This window comes from Morone saxatilis, unplaced genomic scaffold, assembly GCF_004916995.1.
Source record: "Morone saxatilis isolate NCDOM2014 unplaced genomic scaffold, NCSU_SB_2.0 Contig10, whole genome shotgun sequence".
NCBI classification, from domain to species: Eukaryota; Metazoa; Chordata; class Actinopteri; family Moronidae; genus Morone; species Morone saxatilis.
In genome coordinates, this window is record NW_023339652.1 from 6,341,764 (window position 1) to 6,367,015 (window position 25,252).

Genomic DNA, 25,252 nt, shown 5'->3' on the forward strand with positions numbered 1-25,252 from the left:
CATGGCGATAACAAAGTCAATATGGCGAACATGTTGGCAAACTATTTACATCAAATTGTCCACCTCATGAATGTCCAATATTGTACAAAGACAGTAATAGATTTCCTAGTACCAAAAACGTACCCCACACAGTAATTCCCTTCTTCTTCTTTGTGTCAGACTAGACATATTGCTGCCACCCTGTTTGTTAGTAATGTTCCTTTGACAGTTATTTATTCTTTTTATTGTCCAACACTGTACAGATATTCAGTTTTATTTCATTATTTTAGTCCAGTTATCCAGTTTGAGTAAAGTACACCGAGCTGCTCCCAGGTCTTTCATCAGCTTCCTCCTTTGAAGTGAGTAATTATACTGTAATGTATAATGTTAAAAAGAATTTTATAAAAAATTGGTATCATTCAGAAACCGGCATGGAAGTCAAGGTTGACATTTCTGAGCAATACCCAGCCCTGAAAACACAACACCTTCTGTGGTTCAGTAATGGCTTAAATGCATTCAGAACAATGAGTTTAGTTACAGAGAACCAGGGCAAATATTAAAGAGGGTCTACAGCTGAAGTAACTTCAGTTCACCTGTTTTTTTGTTTGTTTTGTTAGGATTCAGTGTGAGTTAATCCTCCAGCCTCGGACCTTTCAGTCGATTCTGTTTTCTGTGTCTCATCAGTTGTTCGGTCTGCAGCGTTATACTTCAACACCCACGACAACAAACACCCACAATGTGCTCTTCCCTTTCACTCAGCTCCCATAGCGATGCTACACACTGCAGGTTGTCACGGCAACTGCATCACCGGCTGGTGAGTCACCTGTATGTTGCCATGGGAACTGTCTTGCTAGTGACACCCCCCTTCCTTCCCTTCCCAATCAACCCCCCCACCCTCCCTCCCTCTGACAGGAGCGGAGAAAGGCTACTGTAGAGGCTTGTCTTGTGTGTGTTCACACGTGTGTGTCGTCCCACGTTTGGCTGTTACATATCGTCTGTGATTGGCTGCAGGCTAGAGGAGAGTTGAACTGTCAATATACAGTGTAGAGTTTGTGTGTGTGTGTTTTGTTTATGTGTGTGTATGATCTGGGAGGTTAGCTGCTTTATGTCAAAGTGTCTTTTGGCAGAAAATTGCTCCACTGACGTAAGTGAGCAGTGTGGGTGTTCTGTTTGTTCTCAGCTCTCTAAATGCTGTTACCTGGCCAAATAAGAGAGAGACATAGAGAGAGGATGGAGATGAGAGTGAGAGAGACATCTGCACATAATGTGGGAGAGCAGAAGAGGCAGAAAAACAAAAAAAAACTAAAGTCAGAGACGACAGGATAGGTGAGGGAGAACTCCATATATTTCCATTTCATTGCAGAAAATGACTAGAAATGCCTTACAGGCTGCAGATGCTGTCTTGTTGCAAAAAGACAGACATTAACGAAAGGTGAGAAAAGAGTCTGAGAAAGAGAGAGGGGGCAGATTATACATTCAGTCTACGAAGTTGGTGGGTTGTCTCAGGCTAAGCCATCTACATGAATGTGAATCTGTGACGCAGCAGGAGGGAAAATCCTAGATTCCTGCTTTTGGGTCCAGTCACATGTTAGGCTAATTGGACATGGGTATGAGTCAGTCTCTCTCTAGCTGCTTCTGAGAGGACGGATATGATGATGAAGGAACATGGGGAAAGAGGGACTGAGATGAAAGAGGAAAAGGGAAGAGCAGAGAGACAGACTTGCTGCATTACACTGCAAAAAATTATCTTTCTTGATACGTCAGTCTGTTCCTGAGTCTTAAAAATCGTACTTTTGGCAAATGTTACATTATGCAAATAGGATGGATTTTTCATCTTTCAACTTGTTTTAATATCAAGTGTCATAATTTTCTTGCTGCTTGGTTTAGATTAAACTGAAATGAGTCTCGGGATGTTGCAGCCACACTATACAGTACAGCAGTTAGAGGACAGATAGACGGTTAAAAATAATCCTACACCAAGAAATAACAGAAATATGAATATTTAAATTTGTGTTCATTACACATCATGCACCTGACAACCCCACTGTGCCAAGAACATATCAAGTAGAGTTGAGTCAAAGTAATAGTAACAGGATAGGCAGCAGTAATGAAAATAATACACTATTAATGTAAAATGCCAAGAAATAAATGTAGCATTGAGTGTGTGAAAGTTGTAAATGTAAGTGCAATATCTTACATACAAATCCAAAGAAATTGTTATTTCTGAAGGAAATAAAAGTGTGATTTGCCTTCTTTTAACACGTTGGCATAAGCTTCTAGGTGGTAAACTGTTGGTATTAGTGGCATCATCTTCTTGTGCTGGTCCATGCTGCTGCATTAGATGTGAACTTTAATCACTTTAATGGCTTAATCATTTAGCTTTTGTTGTTCTCACTACCACACTTCTTTATTTTTCATGCAGTCCTGCTGAATAATAAAGCACATGTCCTGTTGCTTTCATGACAAAGAAATTGATAGGCGTACTTAATACACATTTCACATTGTGGCTGATTGGTGCATTGGTTAAATAAGCTACAGATATTCTTTGTGTTTTGCCATAAAACTACTTTAAAGAATCTACATATGTATAAATAGAATCTGATAAACATAGTTACAAAGTTTAACTAAATGAGATCTAAAGTGGCATGTTATACAACCCAGCCAGCAGAAATTCCAGCAGAGGGTCAGCTGATAATCATGAGATGAGCAAAGGCAGGGTGATCAACTCAGAGATAACAGGATAAAAATAGGTGAAGAACTAAACATTCAAATCAAAATAACAAAGACTCAGGATTGGCACACAGAGGAGTTTCAAGTGAAATACGTGTCCAGGCTAATGGACCTGAGGAGTAAAGGGAAATGTTACAAATAAAGTTATGATATCAGGAGCAGAATTTGCCCATGCTGCTCTTACTATGCCATAGACCACTGTACTACGCAGTCTTTAAACAAGAGGCCATCAAGCTTTTTTGAGAGGTTTCTTGAAACAAGTGAACTGCATGTTAAACTGACCATAGCAAGAGTTGTCTCTTGGTATAAGAAAACTTTTTAAAAAAACAGAATGTGGGACTGAAGGATGTGTGAAGATGGATGTTTTTTGCAGTGTAAGCCCTGCCTGATATCCACCTGTCCTGTGCTGCTGGCTAGTTTGTCTGCAGCTGTGGGCTGCTGCAGTCCCACAGTTGAGGAGCCACTACAGCGCTCTTCGAAGCCTCAGACAATCAGGGCGGCTTTATCAAAATCCATCTGGCGACTGTCACTCAGTCCAGCCGCTACAGAAACACCAGGGAACTGTTGTCAGTGAAACTGCCACCCCAAACAACTTCCTGCTCTTTCATGTCTCTGCTTCTTGGACATCTCTTCTCTGCCATTCTCTTTTTTATTTTACTTTTATCATTATTTTACTTTTGTCTTCCTGCAGTTGTAGTCCTGAGATTTCCCACAGCCTGTTAAAAGCACCGTCCCACTTTTGACGCCGCTGTAGTCATGAAAAGATCACATGGGAATGTTATGCACGATATCCCATCGCACCATATGTCCTCTGACGTGACAACTGTCGTTTCTGACAGTGTAGAAATGGAATTTTCTTCTTTATCATGTAAAGTACATTGAGTACAGACTTTTGTTCATAATCCCACTACTTAATGATTCCTAAGGCATACACTTTGTACATTAACTCAGGATTATATTTGTATTAGATGGATTTCTTTCTGATGGAATTTCATTTGTTACAAATGAGGGAATCCATTTCTGCTGCAACACTTGGCTGCAGATTCATTTATTCTACATGGGTGCAGCTTGTGACAAGCCTTTAAGGGACCAAGGAAGAGGCTCAGGTTTAGCTTGACAAGCAAGCATTGTACTCCTTTTTGAACTGTTGTCTCATCAGTCTTTTTTCAAAGCAGACATTTGGACTCATCTAGGTAGAAAATATCACAAGCGTTGCTAATAACATTAATGATGGCTCTTTTCTATTAAGTGTCCCAGTAAATCATGACGGTGGTTGTGTCTGAATGTACTCCTTAGTTATTATACACAGTGGTGCCTTAGATTTTACCCTCTGCCATTTTATTTGAGTGTGAAGTTGATCTACTATATGAAAGAACAAAGTAGTACCCATGGCATGTACACTACTTTCTTCACATTCACTGCTTCACATTTTGTAGATGCAGAAACTACCGTTTCTCTATGTTGGTCAGTGGTGACGCAAAATCCGAAGTCTTCATTTACTGCTCACTATTTTTAAACAGCTGAGTGATTGCCTGTCTCTAGTACTGGGATAGCCTCTTATGGTTGCAGACTTGAATATTCAACTGACATTTTGCAGAGATCTTCTCAATGACAGCTTGATGTTTACCCTCCATTACTCAGTATTTGGAAATTGCAGATTTAACCTGAACATATTCCAGATTTTTTTTTTAAATTGGAAGCAAAATCCTTAACAAATAACTAAGCATGTAGTCGTGAAGTACGTGCTGGAAAACGGTAGATCAGCTGTTATAATCAGTTCTACCACAAGTGTTCTGAACCACAGGAATTGGTGTGCTGACAGCCAGATTGCAGAAACACAAAAGCTTTGCAGGAGAAATGTGATCCTGGAGATATGAAGACAGGGGGTGGAGTGGCGAGGAGGGACCTGCAGGCGAAGCTTCGAAGCCTCCAGTCACGTATGGAGCAGACAGAAAGCGCAGAGCGTTGCCAAGCGGTTGAAGCAAAAGTGCTTTTTCTACTATCGACCGACGCCTCCTGAGATAAACACACACTTGTCTTCAACTGGTAAACAAGCCACTGCTGACGTGTACAACATGAAACTACAAACCTGTGTGTGTCTATGTGTGTGTTCATGCATGTGTGTGTGTGTGTCTCTACAGTGCTTCAAAAGTCCTACACATTGTGTTGCATATCTCACTGAACTTTCTTATGACAAAATAGGTCAACTCACAGGTAGAGATCTCGAATTTCCAATTTATGCCAGCAGTGTGGCAACCATTACGGGTCTTTTTCTTATTTTCTCTCTATTTACTGGATCGTGATTTTTCTTTAAACCTAGGCTGATGGCATTTTGGCGGTGTGAAGGAATTCGAATTTCAACACCTTATACATTTATTGCATGTCTAGAGCTCTGATGGAGACTTTTGTCCTTCATATTAAGTCTAATGAGGGCAGTTAATATAGGATGTTCAAATCTTAATCACTGTGTTAATTGTTACCAGCTGCCACCTGGTTTAGAATTTGCCACAGCGATCACTGTGAGCCATGCTTATCTATGAATGAGTTCAGATTAGCCAGCCCCAGGTATGCACACCTCAGTGCTGCTACCTGTAAGGTTTATGAATAAAGGCCTCACTCTCCCTTACACTCTGTCATACTCTCCCTCCCATATTAACTTCCACTCTCGGTTCTCCCTGGTGGATAAAGCTGTGATGTTGCTGTGTTTCGCCCCATTTATCCCACTTAGGCTCAGAGTGCCTAATGGCAGTAAGTAGTAACTCCAGGGCTTTGCCATTAAAAGGGTCGAGGCCCATTGACTTGTTGAAACAGAGGCAATAGTGTGTCTTCCTCTTTGAAAGCCAGGAGAAATACGTTTTTGGAAGCAGTTTGCACATGCGCACACATTTTTGTACATCAAGTTTTTAACACATTTTGTTTTGGTTTGTTTCAGTTCTTGTCTGTCAGACATTTCTAATGTAAGATTAAAGAGAAGTTTGAAATAACGTTTTCTTTGAGGATAAGCCTGCCCCTATTCTGTATTTATTTATTTGTCTATAAATCTCATGAAAAGACCAAAACAGGAGTAAGTACTGCATTTGTCAGGGACTATTTCCAGCTGTGGATTTTCTGTTGGATATTTACGGCGTCAGTGTATGTGAGATTAACTCAAAATAAGGAGCATGTCACCCAGTGTGACAGTGTGGCTCACTGATGCGTTTAATAGCTTTTTGTCTACAATGGAGTTCAGCACAGATTAATAAGATTTTGATACACAGGCGACTTTGGATACACAGGCGATACTTGTTAGTAAGATCAGTTAATTGTTGGTTTTAGTCTTTTGGATTTGTTGACAATTAGAAAAATATAGATTATCATCAAACTTAGCCTTAAAAAAAGACAAAAGTCAAAAGACTGTAGACTTGTTTGCACACAGCATTGATACCCTTGAACTGAAAAGAACATAAAAAGTCTCCACTGTCCATGTCCTGTCTTTAATACATGGAACAATCAAAATCCTTTTATATGACTGCTGCTGCATTCAACCTGGTCAAAAAAGTTGGCATGTACTGCAGATGAAAATAAACCTGTACGGTTAAATCTGGCACTGTGTCCTTGTTAAGTAATGTGTATTGTCCCTTTTTTAAATACTCTTACAACATAACAGTGCAATTTTTACTTGATATAACTTTGTTGTCCCCTCGCTGAAAATGTTCTAACCGTTATTTATTTTTTTACCAGTATTTGATCAAACTTGAGAAACTTGTGTTGAGAGCTAAGCTGCAATTTGCCACTCTGACACAGAAGAGAACATGTGAGCGCAGCTACACACACACACACACACACAGCTGGAGTATACATATAAAATGCTACTTGTCAGAGTGGCATAGAGGCAGAACTGACAGCCTGAAGAACAGGTCTGAAGTTGACAGTTTTCATCTTGTTTGGCGGGTAGGAAGAGGACAGCTGATTTGAACGCTTGCTCACACCAAACGTTCACTTAGACACACTCCTCCTGTACACCCTGCTGCATGCTTGCATTAACAAGCTGTGCAGCTGGCCTTGAATGTACACAGAGGTACGCTTGTTTAAATTCAGGCACTGTCATGCGTTGTAGCACACATGTATGCTTGGCATGTAATATATATCTGAATCCTGTGAAGCATGTTAAAGCATTTTAAAGTTTCACATTTTCCCAGATGTTATTTCTCACACACTCACATGCATTGACCTGAACATATGGATGTAAACTGATAAACTGAAAAAAAATGTTGAGGTATACCCTACAGTACATATACACTCTCATAAATGTGTTGTGTAAGCACCTTTATATGTTCACACACAAACATATATTCCCTTTGGCAAGGAGGACTGAGAGCGTTTCCCCGGAATGAGCTCAAAGCAAATCTGAAGGAAGCACAGTCAAACACACACACACACACACACACACAGAGAGAGCTCCCATCCATCATCAAAGCCTCAGTGTTGACAGGCTTATTTACTCAATAGGACAAAAACCTCTATCTATATATATCCCCCTGTTGCATCCTTCCTTTCTTCTCCCTTCCTCTGATTTTTGCAGTTTTTATTTTATCTATTTACGCCCACATTTAATCATTGATTCAGCTCCAGGCAGCTCTTTATGATGTGTGTCTATTTGTGTGTATGTGCGCGCGCGCCTACAGCCATTGTGTACTTGCACAACCCCAAAGTAAATCTAGAGAGAAGCTCCTGTCTGTGTTTGCATGCATCACACACACACATTAAGAGACACAGTGTTGATAGATGTGAGAGCATGCTGGGAAGCTGTGTCACTTTCCCTGAAGGACTGATGTGGGTGTGTGTGTGTTTGTGTGTGTGTGTGTGTGTGTGTTTGTGTGTGTGTCTGCATCTGCAGCCAGACTGTTGAAATTTCTAATAAATATATGATGGAAGATGATGGCCTATTTGGAAGCAGGAGCAGACACTTTCAGTTCAACACCACGTTCATGATTGAGCTTTGAGGATTAAAACAGTTATTGTTCCAGAGAAAGGATCCTCTGCTAAAAGAAATATGAGGATTTAATTTGGTGTCAAAGTATTGTGCAGCTCAGTATTAGTATTTAAAGGATGTTTCTAGACTCTTTATATGTGCATCATGAGTCATACATCGCTGCAAACCTTGGCTTTCCTTCTATCATGCTAGTATATTGTCACTGCCAGTGTTTCCTCAAGGTTATTCTCCAGTGAAGCCCATTGCATTCTGTTGCTAAGACATTTATCAAAAAACTGCTGCAGTTCAAATACTACTTGATGGATCTTTTAACATATTTTCATATGCGTCAAAATAACTAATCAAGTGTCAAAGTTGGAGGTTAAACAACAAGTGTCATTATCAGATCTTTATTGCAAACAAAAGCTAATGAGATCAGAACAGCTAAGATCAAACATTAACTCAGAACACACATTACAAAGCCAGTTGTTCAAATGCTGCTGACCAGAGAGGAAAATAATTTGAATCTTGGTTTCTTGGAAAGAAACGAGGCTGTGAAGTCATTGACACGAGCGAAGATGAAATCGGAATTAGCAAGCGTAAGAGCAGTTCTTTAATTTTCCACTCATCTCTTTTAGTGATTCGGACGTAATGATCCACCAAGAACAAACGAGCAGATGATCAAGAAAGTCATTAAGAGTTTGGGACAGTGTTGTATCAGCTAAGTGGACAGTTGCTTGAACTCTTTAACCAAAGCTGGAATCCTCAATATTTCTTCGGGGAATTTAGAGATTTTACTAACCTGGCGTTCAGTTCACATTTTACAGTTTAAAAACGTACACAGTTTTGGTTAATTGTATTATTTTTAGACCCAGTGTTTATGCATGTCAGCCTCATGATGCAGGTATTTCTATTTATAAATCCTGGCTATTGCCCTGCTACTATCTCGTTTTCTAATGGTGCTCTACAGTAGTCCAAAATGATGCTATTATTAAATTGGGAATCAGAAATCAGGGAGTTTATTTACAACATGAACACAATTGGATGAATAAAGCAACATTTAACGAGACCAAACAGGTATTGATTCTGTCCAGTGTTGTGAAATATATATTAAAAAAAGCCTGTACTGTTACTTCAAAACAATTCCCACATGTTTATGTTAAATAAAACACCTTTGTCACTCATTTTGTTGTTTGTTGTCGTCGCTCAATCACTCAGAGACTCCACTTGTAGAGTTAATCCATCCATCCCGCCAAATTAAATGTAAAGGTTTACCCATCTAATTAAATAACAGGAAGCTGTCATTATCCAAAACATCATCGGCAGCCCCACTTTTTTATTCCCTCTCTGACTTTGTTCTTTTTAAATATGTGAAGAAGATTTGTGGGAGTTGTGAAAAATCACACCCAAGTTGAAACACCAAGGAATACTGTTTTTATTCCCAGTTTTTGATAATGGATCATTCATATGCTGTATCTTTAAAGGAACGGTCCCTCTACAGCAAATATATGACTCTGCTGGTACTGATAGTGATGTCACTGTATGTGTGTGTGTGTGTGTGTGTGTGTGTGTGAGTGTGTATGTGTGTTAAAATTCCTGGCTGGGTCTCACACCATAATTGGAAGATATTCTGCTGTTTAATATGATCCATGTAGGCAGGTGGCAGCTGACAGAAAGACACCGGTGGGTGTGTGCGCTCTGACAACAGTATTTTAGGAAAGGTGTGTCAGTCTGTGTGTTATGTCTCCTTCAGTTGATTAAGACAGATGCTTTCTCCCCCTGACATTTAATTCAGGCTACTTCAGCAGTTCCCTCTCCTTTCTTCCTTTCTTCCCTTCATCTTTTCTTCTCCTTGTGCTCTTTTTCCCCCCTTCCCCTCTGTCAAACGATCATACGCTGGGGAAATTAGCTCTGACAATCGGTTCTTCACTTAGCCACACGCGAGCACACGCACACTCTCATGTTGCGTGTCAGTGTGTAAAAAGCTGAGATAGACTAATAGATAGATGAAACTGCAGCGGGCAGCAGTCGTATTTTCCTGCTGTGGTTGTTTCCGACGCTTATCAATTTACAAAATGCACTCTCCTCACCACTCTCTGTTACTGACACATCTCTGTGATTGTCTGAGCACTATTAGGTGGAAATACTCTGTGCGACACATTAGGTGTTGAGCTGAACCCTCTCTTTCATTTCTCACTTCGCCCAAAATTGAGTAATTTGTATGCCAACACAACATAAAAGTTAGTTGGCTGGTGCAGCTCTATAGTAATCCTAAACCTTCTCCCTTCATATCTGAAGCAACTGGGAAATGTTTCAAAAGGATAATAAGGATGGAGCCCAAAGCACAATACAGAAGCTTCCCAACTTGGATTATGCTGCGCAAGCCCTTTAGGGGAATTTAGAGTCTTTTTTTGGAACTAAAAAACAATTTTCCAGCCGCTTCAGTTGTTTTGGAGAATCCTGGAATGAAGCTGTGCAAGATTAATCAGCGTAGTTATTGATATACAGAAACATGCTGTACAGATTAGCAGTGTTTTGATTTATGTTAGGGTGAGGAGTGTAGATAAGCAATTTGGTGTGATTTAATAGCGATAGCAATGATAAAATTGAAAAATGTTTGTCATTTTGTTCTCCGTATGACCCGGAATAGATTTAATGGAAGAAGCTAATGAGAGAAATTTAAACAGGCATCATAAATTGTATCCTCAAGTTATCATACTTAAGGTTTTTGTTCTGGTTGATTTGGCGACAACTGCTGCTGGTGTTAACGCTAAGAACTTGATAATATTAATTTTAATAATTTCATTCATTCAAGCCACTGTATTGTCTTTGAAATTACACGTTTATAGATGATTATACTTGTACAAAACACATATTTTTCCAATTCTAAAATGCGAATGACTGATCGTTAAGTATGTACATGTGTTGTTTTCTGTAAATCAAATTTAATTTAAATTGAGTGTGGGAATAGTTGCCACTGACAATACAAACCTCTTATAGAGAGGTAATTAAGTGTAAATTGATTTAATGGCTATAGAACATAAAACTATTCTTGAATGCGTTTGTCACCAGGATGAGATACTAACACTTGTTTTCTACAGTTTTACTTGTTTTAGGAACTTCTAAAGAATATCTGGAGAGGCAGAATAAGGCAGATTTATAGAAATGAGATTGAAAAGTTTAGCATTTTTACACAATAATTCCATAACCTGAAAAGAGCCTGATCCAGTACACCAAGGTTGTTTGTTGTTGAATCCCATGTAGTGTGTCATAGTGGAAGAGAATCTACTTACAGAGTTTGACAGCGTCTACGATGTGCTTCATGATGCCAATGGTTGTTGACATTCCTGATCCCAAAAGTTCTTCTCTCTCTCTCTGATGCTTCCTGTCAAGTCACCTTTGCACGTCATGAAAAACAGGTCAAGGTCCAACATGTAATCTGACATATCTCTTGGGCCAAAGTCACCGCAGGACTGCGACCACCAAATTGGACATAGTGACCATGTTGGAAGAAATACTGCACAGCAGTCTGATCCCGGCGATAGCACGAATCCCTGACAACTCTGATGTCTAGTGTACAATATAAAGCTCAATACTCTACTCTCTTTACCTGTCTCTTACTCTCTCTCTCTCTCTCTCTCCTAGGTCACCTGTCCCATGTAGCGGTGAGTGAGGGGGAGTACAGTAACCATGGCAACTGCTCAACGGGCCCAACTCCAGACTGCTCTCCCCCATCCCCCGACACGGCCCTGAAGAACATTGAGAGAGTCATCCGCCCACAGGTGAGCACACCACACACCACTACATCACACACGACCACACACCACACACACCACAGCTAATGGAAGATTGGGGCGCCAAAAAAAGGGGGTTGTGTGCTTCTTTTTTGTCTTTTTTTCAATGTGTTTCAGAGCGCAGCCTGATGCATTATTGAACTATCACCACCTACCAGTATAGCTTAAAACACCTGCACACGCGGCACACACCACACCACACACACAACACACACACCACACACAACACACACACACACACACATAATGGTAAACATCTCTGTCTCCCTCTGATTGTTTCTGTCTGTTTCATTTCATTTGCACTCTTCTCTCTGCCTCTGTCAGTCACTCTCACAGCAGATTTGAAGTATCCTATTGTGTCTGTCCATCTAAACATCATATCCTGCTTACAGAAACCCAGATGAGCCCCTATGCTGGGTCTGAGTGTTTGACTGCGTTTGCTGGGTTACTGTGAAAGGGTCATGATTTTGAAACAAAATTTGTTTCTTGAATCTGTAGGCTGCATTTGTACACAATTGTGCATAGCCTCTTGCAACTGCACCCGTAAATCTCTGCAACTGGGGCTTTGAGACACTGTAGTCTGCAGCCACCCCGGCTGGGCGCCTACTAAAGACATAAATCAAATTTCCCCTTGAAGGATAATAAAGATTTAGTTGAACTGATTAGACTGTTGTACTATGTTACCTCAAAGCCCATCACCTCTTCTGTCTTCCTCCTTTAAAAACACACCCGCAACTATATCGCCAATGTGTTTTTGAAAAACGAGGAAGCAAGTAAACAAGTAAACGCATGTGCTGTACAATGGTGACAGCCATTGTGAAAGTTCTAACAAAAGAGACATTACACGCAGCTTTTTCCCCACTTTCGATGAATTTTCGCCTGTGTGCTGGCTGTAAATTTGTACCCCGCGCCTACTGAAGTGTCTTAGACTGCAACTTTTGACAACAGAGCACCAGTACGTTCACATTAATTGCTGCGGACATTGCGTGCAAGCAGTGCAAGGACCATGCTGAGCCCTGACGTGATGAGTCACTGCAGTGTGTGGGGGCTTAGTTTCTTGACAAATTACTGCAGTTACCTTAACTTTTTCAAATATATAAACTGCTTGTGTGTCACTTTAATAAAGACTGGTTAGTTTAGTTCCTAGCTACCAGTTTTTGTTTTGTATTGCAGTGGACTAAAACATAAATAAAACCCCTCCTGTATTACTGCACTGCAGATAGAGCCTGGAAACAGGTGTAGCATTTTATTAATATATTATTAGCACACGAGAATTACATTTATTGGAAGAATCTTGGTTCCTACCTGAATCAATTTGTTCCTCCAAGCGCAACAGCGACCTTCGCAGGTGCATTTTTAACTCACATCGTAGTTAGTTGGCCATCGTCTAAACCATGATTGTTTAATCATTCAAGTGAAGGTCTGACATTGATAACGGAGGATATACTGTAGTATCTAGGGTGATCCAGATTGAGAAGCCAAATCCGGTAGACTGTTCAAATTCAGTGTCCAGGCAGCCTGAAGCTAAAGTGGGTTCATCATCTCCTGCTGAAATGATACAGAAGTGACTCATGCATACTTGTGTGGAATCTAATAAAAATGCTGCACTAGGATTATTTCAGGGAAGGGCCCTCCTGGGCAACCAGTCTGGCGTTAAAGAAATATGCAATAAATATGTATCAGTATCATTATATCAGAAGTGGACAACATTACCTTCATTCTAAGGCATGTTGTACACTCCTAAATGCTCATAAAACTTCACTGTCTTTGTTAGTTCTTTCACAGAATAGATGATTAGATGAAATGATTTCTCACTGATCATGATGAATAACTTCAAATCAACATTCAGCGATTTAAATGCAACAACAAATCAGCATCAGCCTCATTAGTGACTTGAGAGTAATTTAGTCCTCACACTTCTGTCACTGGGAGGATAGTATCAGACACAAGCTCAGCGCAACGTTTTGCACCTTGATAATTAAAGGCAGTTATTTTCTCAGTGTGTGGATGACGTGTGACATAACACTGCAAAAAATATCCGTCTGAACTGCTTGTTTAGTCTGGTGATGAATCATAAAATATTAGTTTACTGAAGCATTAGTAAATTGTCTGGCAGTGGGGTGAGATTATTAATAAAGAACTGTTCAAGGTAGCACTGGAAGGAAATAAGAGTTTTAGGGCTCATGAGACTTAATGGCTCCCCACAATTTCACCTGCCTCTGACTCTCTGAATGTCCTTTACTCATCTCTTCCTCCCCTGTTTCTTTACCTCACCCCCACTCCCATCTTCCCCCCCTCATCACGCTCCTATCTTTGGTATGTTAACTAATTTGTGTAGAGGGATCACATGCGGTGCCCAGCGGGTCTCTGCTCGGCTTGAAGCACACATAATCAAGGAGCATCAGAGTTCAATTTTATAGCGCCTAATTAATTCTCTAGAATTCATTTCATTTCATTTCATTTCATTTCATATTAGTGCTCCCGCTGGCTATTTCATCAGTACACACTGTACGCTGAACAACTCAGGCTAACATGCACACAAACACAAAGATTACTGTTGAATGTATAGAGGAGTCTGGTATAGTGTCATAGTCAGTATTAGGAAATGAATGTGGTGCTTTCAGGCTTACACGGGGGGGGGGGGGGTTCCAAAAAAAAGTAGGGATTAGATTTCACTGTTTGTAAACACAGTGATACAGTGTAAAGATGATTTGATCAGATGGTTTACTGCCATCTCACAAACAGTTATGTGATTCTATATTAAATCATTTCCAGCAGTAATATTTTCTCAGATAAGTTGCTTTGGACAAAATTAAATGTGTGATGGGAATCTCTTTAGGGACTTTGATATTAAAACTTCCTGAGAACTTCTGTATTACATACACTTCATAAATTGTTGATTGATTTACTCTCTTTTTATACTTTTATATTATTTCTATTCAATGTTATTGCTTTATTCTTTACTATTGCATATCACAAAGGTGAGTAGTAACATAATAGTGTAACGTGCCTCTAGTCAGTCCAATTAACTGGGTTGGTTTCTCTTTAATTAGAACAGGATTTTTGTGATTGGGATTTTGAAAACTTGACCATCGGTTTGATAATGTTAATAGTTATTGTGACATAAATCCCAATTCCCATATTGATCTCTAATTCTTAGTAGCACTAACACTAGATCTAGAAACTGGTAGATGTGTGTGTTTTGGCAAAAATATCCTGATTTAACCTTAAATAACATCTTAAATTTCTTTAAAAAGTAATTTATCTTCTAGAAACTAGACCTTAACAAGTGGACTTATGTACCCCAATGTTGTGATTCTCTTTAAATATAAGCAAAATAACACTTTAAAACTAGTGTGAGACTCAATAACTTCCTACTTTGCGTGTTTTTTACAGTGTGTAGACCTTCCTCCCCCTCTGTCAAGACTCCCCGAGGCTTGTGGCTGCAAATAAAAATGTGCTCTGAGTAATTCATCTCTTTAAATCCCGGTTTAAAATAAATTATGTGCTGCTAATGCTGCTGCAACATTGACCCAAGCCAGTCGGAAAAAAACAAACGTGATCACTTAGTAAAAGCGTGAAGAGATCACACAGGCTATGTTGACTGAAATCCACAAGCTTAACGATTGAGTCGTTTTTTTAATTTTTTTTATTATTATTTCATAATCCCCTGCTTCTTGTCCAAAATGTCAGCTGGACATGTTGGATCTCCACAAGCTCTTGATCACACTCATGGGCAGATGGGATGTGAACAGAAAGAATGAGGGGATATTCAACTGGATGAAAAGAAGCAGAAAGAGGGGAGAACAAGAAGGACAGACACTGCGTCATTGGGGTTATCGGTTTCATGCCCACTGGCTCAGTGTCCTACTTTGCTGCTTTTGCGTGTGTATCCTAAGTTTTAATAACCATTACTTGCCTTTGAGAGATTCAAGTCAACACATGATCGAACTCGTGTTTGCACGCACAAAGGCTGAAGGTGGTAGCTCAGACAATCACATGGTCACAATACAACATTGCGCACACACATAGTACATCTGTGCACTAACTCTTTTTCACTTTTGTGAGGACTAATTTGCATTTTACACCTTGAAGGGATAGTTTGAGTTTTTTGAAGCGGGGTTGTGTGAGGTACTTATCCATAGTCGGTGTATTACCTGCAGTAGATGGTGGTTGGCTCAATCCCAGTTATATCCACCAAAAAAAAAGCCCACCTAACAAAATCAGGGATGGTGTTTTTAATATATTTTCACTGCTTTACCATGCAGAACACAGGAATCGCAAACACCAAAGTTACCCTATAACACTAACACATTAACCTATTGAGGCAGCAGTCGACCTGTGAGGTAAAATGACTTCTTGAGACTTCTATGATTTTTAGCATGCAGGTACTAAGTAACATTGTGCTAATTCTACAGTTTATCTTGCAATTGTCAAGATGGAGAAGAAATAGGTTTCCAAAACCTTTAAAATCATAGGTATGTTATTAACAATTTATTTCCCGGTTTGTATCTTATCTTCTCCTTGATACTGCCGATAGGACCACACCCATGCAGCTCCTTGTGTCAGTTTTTCCATCTGAGCACAGCCTTTGTAAAATTAATGGTTTTAGGGTTTAGGTCAGAATGATTGAATGAGCTGTAATAGTGAAGATTAAGGCTTAAGATATATAATCAATAGTGCTGTCCCATTCAGTCCTTCTCTCAAGACTTTCCATCTTCTCCTGCCTGTCTGTTTGCACTCAGGCCCCATTTGTTCCCACTATATTATCTATACTTTAAAAATAGGTCACAAATTCTCCCAGTTGCCAGTTTATTAAGTACACTGAGCTAAAACTAGTGCAGCGTATATAACAGTCAGGAAAAATTTAATGAAGGTTATAATGTTCAGTGTTTCTCCAAACTGTGGAGTTTGTTGTTTCAAGTGTTGTTTCAACTTAATGTTTATTTGGAGACTGTAGTAAGTGTTGTGTTTTATGGAGAGGTGTTTCTAGGAGGTGTTAGTGTGCCCCAATTGATATTAATGCGATGAACAAAATATTAGAAACACCTTTCTGAATAACGCAATATAACAGCAGCTCAAAAAAACCAAAATTGAACATTATAACCTTCTTGAAGGTAGGATTTGTTGCAGGGTTGTGGTAGCTCCGCACTGTAGTATTAAGCAAACTCAAACAGGAGTAAATCTCAAACATAAGTAATATATATATATATTTGTTAGAACTATTAGGGGGCATACAGAGTATCACTAGACCTTTCCTTTAAGTTTAAGAACAAAGACATGTAGTACAGTGAGTGTGGCCCATTACCAAAGAACAGCTTCTTTGTTTGTCTCTTTCCAAGTGTGACTGCGTGTCATAGTGGGGCCACACACACTCACACACGAAACTAGATGTACAGCACAGTATGCATTGCACACATTCAGATCAGACTGTCACACATGAACACACTGTGCTACATATGTATGAACTAATACCAGAATGCACACAGTGACAGACTGATAGAGCAGATAGCTTTCCTGACCCCATACACACAGTCAGACACATACTCAGAGTGGAGTGCAGATAAGGCTGGTTAACTGGTTTCTGATGCTTTACGGAGGTGTGGAGATGGTAGATATTTTCCCCATACAGCGGTTGAGAGGATGCAGAGACACACACTCGATGATAAATGTATAGAATAAGCCACAGCTGTCATATAGGAGAGTGTACAAGAGCTTTAAGATGCAGGCTAGCAACAAGTTTGTTTGTTTAAAATTCCTCTGGAAGATCTGCTTGAGGAAACCGAATGACGTATACTCCAACCTCCCTTTATTAGTGTGGTCAAGGTACTCTTGAGCAAGGCACTTAAAGAGCGTTATCCTCAATCACTCTCGCCTCACTGAAAAAAGTGTATCGATTTTAATGTGTTTCTTGATGTAGAGATGGTTTGTTTTGACCAACCAATGTCTTGTGAACTTAAAGGTGATATGTGTAATTTTAACATCAGTGTAATTTTGAGATGACAACATAATTATAGTAAACAAACAAGACAATCACAAAAAAGACTGCCAGGCTCTACCAGTGAAGCAGTTTGCTTTTAAAGTGCACTGCTGGGCCATATCTCATTGGAAATCTGTTAAAGGTTCAAAACAGTAAAAGGGGTGCTGTCTTCAGTTAAAATGGAGCTAGAGTACTTAGAGGGTCTTACGAATCTCTCCAGCATTTTTATGATCTTTTAACGTGAAAGGAGAAAACTAGCATCCTCTTCTCTACAGGAAACACATTCAGATTGGTCCTTTTTTTAAAGCTCCATGAAAATATATCAAATATTCTTGCTATTAATCGAATCATGTAACAGAACTGATGTTACAACAAGTCCACTATAACACCTAGTTCTTGTAGGCTACCTGCTAGCCATAAAATGCAAGTAAACAAGTGTCTGGTTAAGAAAGTTAAACATCTACAAGCCCAACATGCCCATTTTCTAGGTTTTTCTCAGGAGTCGGTGGAGCCAAACCAGAGCTAAAATAAAATAATCTTAAACTTACAGTATGTCCAGTGGGATGTTTGCTAACGTGTTAAAATACTGCTGAAACAGCTAGTCAATTAATACCTTAGTTGATTGGCACAACAATTTCCATAATATGTTTATCGTTTTGTTATTTATAAAGCAAAAACACATTCAGCTTTACTTTTTCTGTTTTGTATCATTTTAAATTCACATGTTAAATGATAAAGTATATCATTTTAAAATGTTTTAAGCAAACATTATGAACTTGTGATAGACATTTCCCCTATTTTCTGACATTTTATCCACTAATGATTAATCAATAATGGAAAAAAAAACAACAACCACAGATTAAAAATGGATACAGCCGTATTGACGTTAGATAACCATTATGTCATCAGGATTTCAATTTATTTCCATTAGTGGAACATCTTTTTCACCAGAAAATCAATACGAAATACAATAGAAAAATAATACACAGATGGATCACTAATCACTTTGTCATTTACAGCTCATTAATCTGTTCACAATTATCAGTCAGTTAGCTGCTGAGGCTATGTTTGTGCTGAATACACACACACACACACAGTCACTTGATGATCCCTCTCTGACAGTGTTGCTCCAGTCAGTTAATCTTCCAGCAAATTTGCTCGGATTTGTGCGTAATTACAGTACATGTGTGTACTGTACAATTTTATGAATATGATTCTGCATTTGTGCCAACTCTTTATTGAGCCAATATCGCAGGCTGTGCGAAGACCACACGTACAAAAACACACATGCGCACACAGTCGATAAACAATCACATTCATGGCAGCGGTCTCGCTTCAGAGAGAAATAGAAAGAAAGGAGAGCAGTGGGAAGCAGAGAGAATGAAAATAGAGAGAGGAACCATAAGGCGAGGGGGGGACAAAAAGATCAATTTACTTCCACGTACCTTGCTCAGCTCATTCCTCTCATCATAGCTGGCGGCTTACTGCACTCCACCTGAACGTTTTAAAGTTGCTGAGACAACTAGGAGACCTTTTATTGTGTGTGTGTGTGTGTGTGTGTGTGGTTGTGAAAGAGGTTTGCTTTCCCAGCCAGCAGGATGCCTGTTGCCCCAGAGGAGAGGCGTGGGTCATACACCGCTAATTGAGCTGACTCAAGCTAATGCTAAAAGCTCTCCAGTGGGAGTTACACATCTGAGCTATTTCCTGGTATTTCCTACTCGCGTTAAAAGGATTTGTACGTAACATTTTGATTTCAATAAATCATGCGGTTCATTAGTTGTGAGCCGATAGGGCCACTAGCTTTTGTTGGCCTCTGCACTACATTTCTAAATGTTTTGCCAGTATAGATTTGGCGGGAAAACGACTACTACTTTTTAACAGACAGAAGATGAATTACTTCCAGTTCAAATTGAGCTACCGTGAAGAGTTTTTCTCAATTTTGGATGGACAAAGTGAAAGTCTGTATCATCGGACTGATAACTTTTTTTGTGTGGGGAAAAAAATAGCCAAAAACAAGCTGTTTGCTCTGAAGTTGCAATATAGAAACGACCAATGGCATTTAATTGAATTCAGTATGCCAACATAGACCAACATAAAAATATGAGAAATGTGTTAAACCCACTGGGACCTGGCACCTATATCCTAACTAATGCTTGATTTATGCATTTTCACAGGCTACTTCTTGTCGTAGTTGCATACAGAAACTGACGTCTGTGGGTTATTTGGTCTAAATTTTACAATATGACTTGATCTTCCATTATAAAAATCTGCAAAGACCAGTGACAACCCAATAAGTGGCGTATTTATATTTTTCAACAACGCACATGAAAGGCCAAAATTGCTATCTCAGTAAAAGTGAACACTTGTTAGTCTTCTACTGCACACTGCCTCGAATAAAATGCCAATTGACAATCAGCTTTGTATGGTTAAGAAAAGTGTTTTTAATTAAGAAAACTACCCGACCCCTCGATAAAGATGGATTCAGTATTCCAACAGTAAACTCACAGTTACGTGACACAGGAATAACGACCAGACAGAAATTTAAAGAAATTAAGTGAAGGAGACTTAAACCGCAGTATTCATTGGTAAATAGTCAACTCTGCTTTTTTTTAAAGATATCTGGCTGTGCAGAGGCAATAAAACTGCCTCAATACATTACCCATGAGTGCTTCCACTCCCACATTTATCATGACCAGCTGAGAGACTGTTAACATTATGAGAATATTATATTTACTTGTTTACCTTTTGTATTTGCAGTTAACACAACGGCAAAAAGAGGCTTTTTAAATCAGCTTTCCTGGTGAAAGTAGAGGGATAAGGGAGCACTAAGTACAGTACTTCACTGGATATCGTATGTGTGTCTGGAAAGGCACACACACTGCTGCATGAACCGTGTTTGAGCCTTTGGAGGGGGGCACTATATATGTTAATGTCACTGAAATGGTCTCAAAGTGTGTCAGTACCTGAGAGGATCGTCTGAGTGAAACTTTCTAAAAATGTTTCTTGAAGAGAATAAAAAAAAAGAAGCTTTATCATCAGAAGGGTTGAAGAAATAAGAGGCAAAGTGTATCAGAAGAAAGTGAAATTGTAGAGTAATAGTTGCATAAGTTTGTTTTGAATGTGAGGTGGGGGAAGAGGTTTGGATGTTTAATACTTTTATTTTCTCTTCTCTTGTTGTCCGCTTTGCTCTTCTGAGCCTTTTGCCTTCTGTGTCTTCAACTGAAAAAAGAAAAGAAGCGAAAACACTGGCAACAGCAGACTATGTGCATTGCTCCGTATCCAGCATCATTAACACTGGGCTACTGTTAACAGTTGCTCCAGCAACTGAAAATATCAATTAAAACCATTATGATAATTACCTTTCAGTGCCCTGCTCATGTTGAATCGCTAAATTAGTCAGCCAGTAAAGAGATTGAATGGAAATGGCAACATTTTGGAATAAACAAGCCCCCCACTCTTTGGTAAAATTAACATACATCATGTATCTTTCATGCTGCTCCTACAGTTTACACAGTAAATTCTGCTTCTGTTTCATTTATCAACAGTGGACACCCCCTGTTCGCCAACTCTACAGTATCTGATCCTTTAAACATGCTAATTGTATGATAATTAATTGTCCTGTTCATTCATAATTTAGCACACAATTCCTCACACAGAAATGAGCATTTTTGAACTGCAAAGCACATCTCACACCATCTTAGGTGAGGAATTACATTTTTTAGCTAATGGGTGTCTTTTATTAGCACACTAGCACGCACACACATTAGTGAAGTGTTAAATGGCACATTTTCCCCCAGGGAATCTGTTCCAGGCAGAGAAAATGTATTTTCCTGTAGTTCAGTGAGGCATGGAGAACCTGCTTGTATGTGTGTGTTCTTGTGTGTGGATCTGTGTGTCTGGGCTCATTAATCCCCATCCAATCGGCCATGACATGTTCATTAGCCTGCTGTCCGTTTGCATTGTTAACGCTAAGCCTTAGCCGGAGTTATAATATGCGTGTATGTTTTGTTGTATGTATCAGTGTATGTTTATTTGCATGTGCGAGCTCATAATAAGCACGAGTCCAGAGAGAAGACGACTTTAGTTGTTAGAAAGAAGCAGAAGCCAAATACACAAAGACCAGGCGGGAGATAAGTGTGGGAATAAAGACATGCTTAAAGGGTGAATAGGAGAAGTTGAAGCTCCTATTAAACTCATTAAACATTAGATGGCTTGCAAAAGAACACACACACACACACACCCACACAAGCACATCCTCAACCTCCCACTTTGAAACACTGCAGAGTCACATTAGAGCGGTTCCATCATTCTGGGTTGATTGCTGTTTCATCTCATTTATTTTGGGACCCTTTTCTGCTTGTTGTTAAGCCTGCGGCAAAGTAAACACTACAGGTTCTGTCTTTGTGCGGGCGCATTGCGCAAAGTGTTTTTTTTAAACTTTACCAATAGGTCATGGAAGCTTTTGATTACAAAGTGGTCATAAAAAATGTATAAATACAAGTTTTTTGACAGCAAGCTTGTGTAATGTTCCTCCACTTCCCAGTCAGGGTTATTCCCTGTTGGGCTCATACATCATCGTCCTATTCCCTGTTGCCTTTTCAGCTGTTGTGATCTTGTTTGGTTAATGTGTTGGTCATTTAAAAATCCCTGGTCTCTGCAGGATGCTGCTGCTATGGTGTTATTCCCCGCTGAAGAGGAAAAAAGTCGATCTTACTGCTGTATCGCATTCTGGTCTGTTGAAGCTGCTGTGTTTGGGACTTCACTTTCTGTGCCTCCTTATATACTGTATATATTGGATTTCTCCACGTATAGCCCTGTTTGCCTGACTGACTGTGTGTGTGAAAATGTCTTGATGTGACCTTTGTTCATCCCACTTATTCAAGAGAACACACAGCAGAACAAAGTAACCTTGAAAGTCCGGTACAAGAGTTAGATGAGAGGATCAATACCACTCTCATGTCTGTATGTTAAATATGAAGCTACAGCCAGCACCCGGTTGGCTGGAGACGGGGGGGCTTGTTCCAGAGGCAACACCTATAAAGCCTGTATCGTGTTTATTTAATCTGTCCTAAGACCAAAGTGCAGAAACATAATGTGGCCAACAATTTCTGGACTGGAAGGAGTGACTGCGCCAGGATAGCTTTCCCAGTATTTGTGCTAAGCTAAGTGTTCCCTCAGTGTCATTATCTGTCGGTCTCCTCCCTTCATAGCTGTATTCCTTCTTTCCCAACCTCTTTCATCTCCTACTTGAAAGCCATCACATCATCCTACTATCATTTATTTCCTCCGTTCTTTGTTCCTTCCCCTTTCTTTCTCCAGTGTTTCCATATTCTCTCATTGGCGTTTCTAACCTAAAGCATTTCCCTGCTTTAGGTTTGCTTTTGTTTGTCATCTCAGTTTAGTTCAGTCGATCTGAGGACCTTTCAAAGCCCAGTTTGAGTGCACCATGCATGGAAAAGGAGCCTTCTTTCTTCTCCTTCTTTCATTTCCTCTGCCCCTCACTTTCTCTCTCGGGGTTCAGTTTGTGTGCCTTCAGTTGTACACAAGACGGTAAAGGTCTTGTAAAGGTTGTCCTGTCATGTGTCTGTCTCTTATCATTTCAGGGTGGTATTTTGCCTTTAGGGTTCACACAGTATTGATTTGCTTTGCCTACATCCTCCAACACCAGCAGGGTTTTGACTGCCTGAGCTGTTTGTGAAGCATAGCAGCAGGTTGTTGAGAACGGCAAATGCCTCATTATGTAAGATGTGTTTACCAGATGCCAGTCTACAGTTTCGGTTGTCCTCTGCCTCGCTTTTTTTCCTCTCACTCTCTCACTTGCAGTAAGCAAATCATTATGTCTCTCTCTCTTTAGGTCTCTCTCTCTATTTACTGCTGTAATTTTACATTACATAAACAATGTTAAAATCTATATATCTGATTACGTCACACACATTGTCAAACACAGTGTCAAAATGAATGAGTCTGAGTTTGTGCGTCATGTGAGACTAATTCAGGGAGCAGACTGCACAATATTTTGGAAATTCAATGCCTCAGCACATGGCAGACTACACAACCAGGGACCCACTTTACTGTTCCAGCCGACAGCACTAACATCACTCCAACCTATTTTGCTTTGCCAGGTTTACAGTTTATACGTGTAGTGCTCCTTCTGTGTGTGTTAAGAGTCATGAAGAGGTCGTAAAAGTTGCACTAATCAAGACACTGGGACTCATTCTAGTTCCTGATGTCCTCTGTATGATTAGGTTGGGTCATTATCTGGCTGATGTCATGTAGTTTAATGCCAAAATCACCATAACAATAACTACCACATGCTAAAAACTTAATTGTTTACCTTCTTTCTGTCTTGTATCCAGCCCAAACAGCGCACCTCTCTGTCTTCGTCCCTTGACGTCCAGAGGCCAGTTAACCACAGCTGTGAGCCCAGCGAAGTGAGCTCATCCCTGGGCTACGCCAGCTTCAGCACCAGCCCCCCTGCCAGCCCTCCACTCAGCCCCAACCAGGAGGACTCTGCAGGCTCCAACGACGACTGTCCACTCACAGGTAAGACTCGGGCCAAGAGAGCAATTAGTGGCAAAAGCTGTCTCTTAGCCAGAAGTGAGAATGAGTGTTGGCCCTGCTGGAATACATCCTACCCTGACCTCTGACCTCCATGTGGAGGAGGATCAGCAGAAAAACAAATATCTCCTCAAGGGGAATATCACAATAAAAAAAAAACTATTGCTATCAATTGTCTTTGTTTGCTGCACAGACGCAAAGCAAAGCAATTTAATCAAAAACTTTTCAAGACAGAGATAATTAGGTTTCAAGTGAATGTTGTTTATTGTTTTTTCTTAATCAGTAATTTGGTCTGCAAAATGTCAAATATTCAAATAGAATTTACTTTAATAGAATACTAAGAAGAGCAGCACATATTTAACATTTGTAAAGCTACATCCTGCAAACATTTGCACATTATTTCCATTTCAACCCACTAATCAATTCATTGTCTAATCATATAAGTTGAGTGAAATCAGTTAATGCAACATGGAAATGTGTGGAAGTTCCACATGTCATGTATATTAGCCAGCTGGTGACTTAGTAAGTGGTTGAGTTATATCGGCCCCATTCAGTTACGGCATCAATAATGCATAAAGCACACATTTACTCTGAAAGTCAATATATATATAATATATACCTTTGGCCTTGTGCATTCATCTCCTTACTTATTAGTCGACTCTTTCTCAGGCCATTTGGTTTTATTCCTCCTGTTGAAGCCCTCTCTTTTATTCTGCCTTTTGTTGCCTCAGTTCAGGTGTTGTTATAACTCCTTCAGCCGGGAAACCAAATGAAACTTTAATCCTCTTGCCCTGGGTCCCAGGAAATTGAAATCATATTTCTGCTCCTGTCATACTTGAGACCAGAGCCAAGAGGCAAACACCTTAGAGGCTAACAACAGATCTTAGAAAGAACCGCTGGACTGGTCGGGCTGTGGAGTGGAGAGCACACCTGTCAAAGGGGAATTGGTAATGTGATTCAGAATGTGCTGAAATAGACCAAAAATATGCTTTATAATATTAGTTCCAGAAATAATTTTGATGTTTTTCAGCCTACAGTGCTACGTTAGCCACACCGTTCTAATCCAAGGAGGTTGAAACAAGCACAGAGAATAATTCTTCAGGGGTTTGACCTTTTAGATAAAGTCATGTGGGTTTGACAAATGTATGGCCACGCAATGTGATTTATTAATTCTAGGCCTACTGGGATATTCGGAGGGTTGAAGAGCATCAGGAGAATTTCACTGTGCAACGGCCTTGTAACAGCAGAAAGAGCCAGTTG

General features: G+C 39.8%; 1 protein-coding gene across 1 annotated transcript in view; it reads left to right on the forward strand.

Moving 5' to 3' along the window:
• anks1b (ankyrin repeat and sterile alpha motif domain containing 1B) overlaps positions 1-25,252 on the forward strand; it is a gene marked incomplete in the record, with an annotated part of 204,431 nt that overhangs the window by 111,944 nt on the left and 67,235 nt on the right. The window contains 2 exon segments of the mRNA XM_035674093.1: positions 11,306-11,442; positions 23,791-23,977. Coding sequence (XP_035529986.1) covers positions 11,306-11,442; positions 23,791-23,977 — 324 coding nt within the window.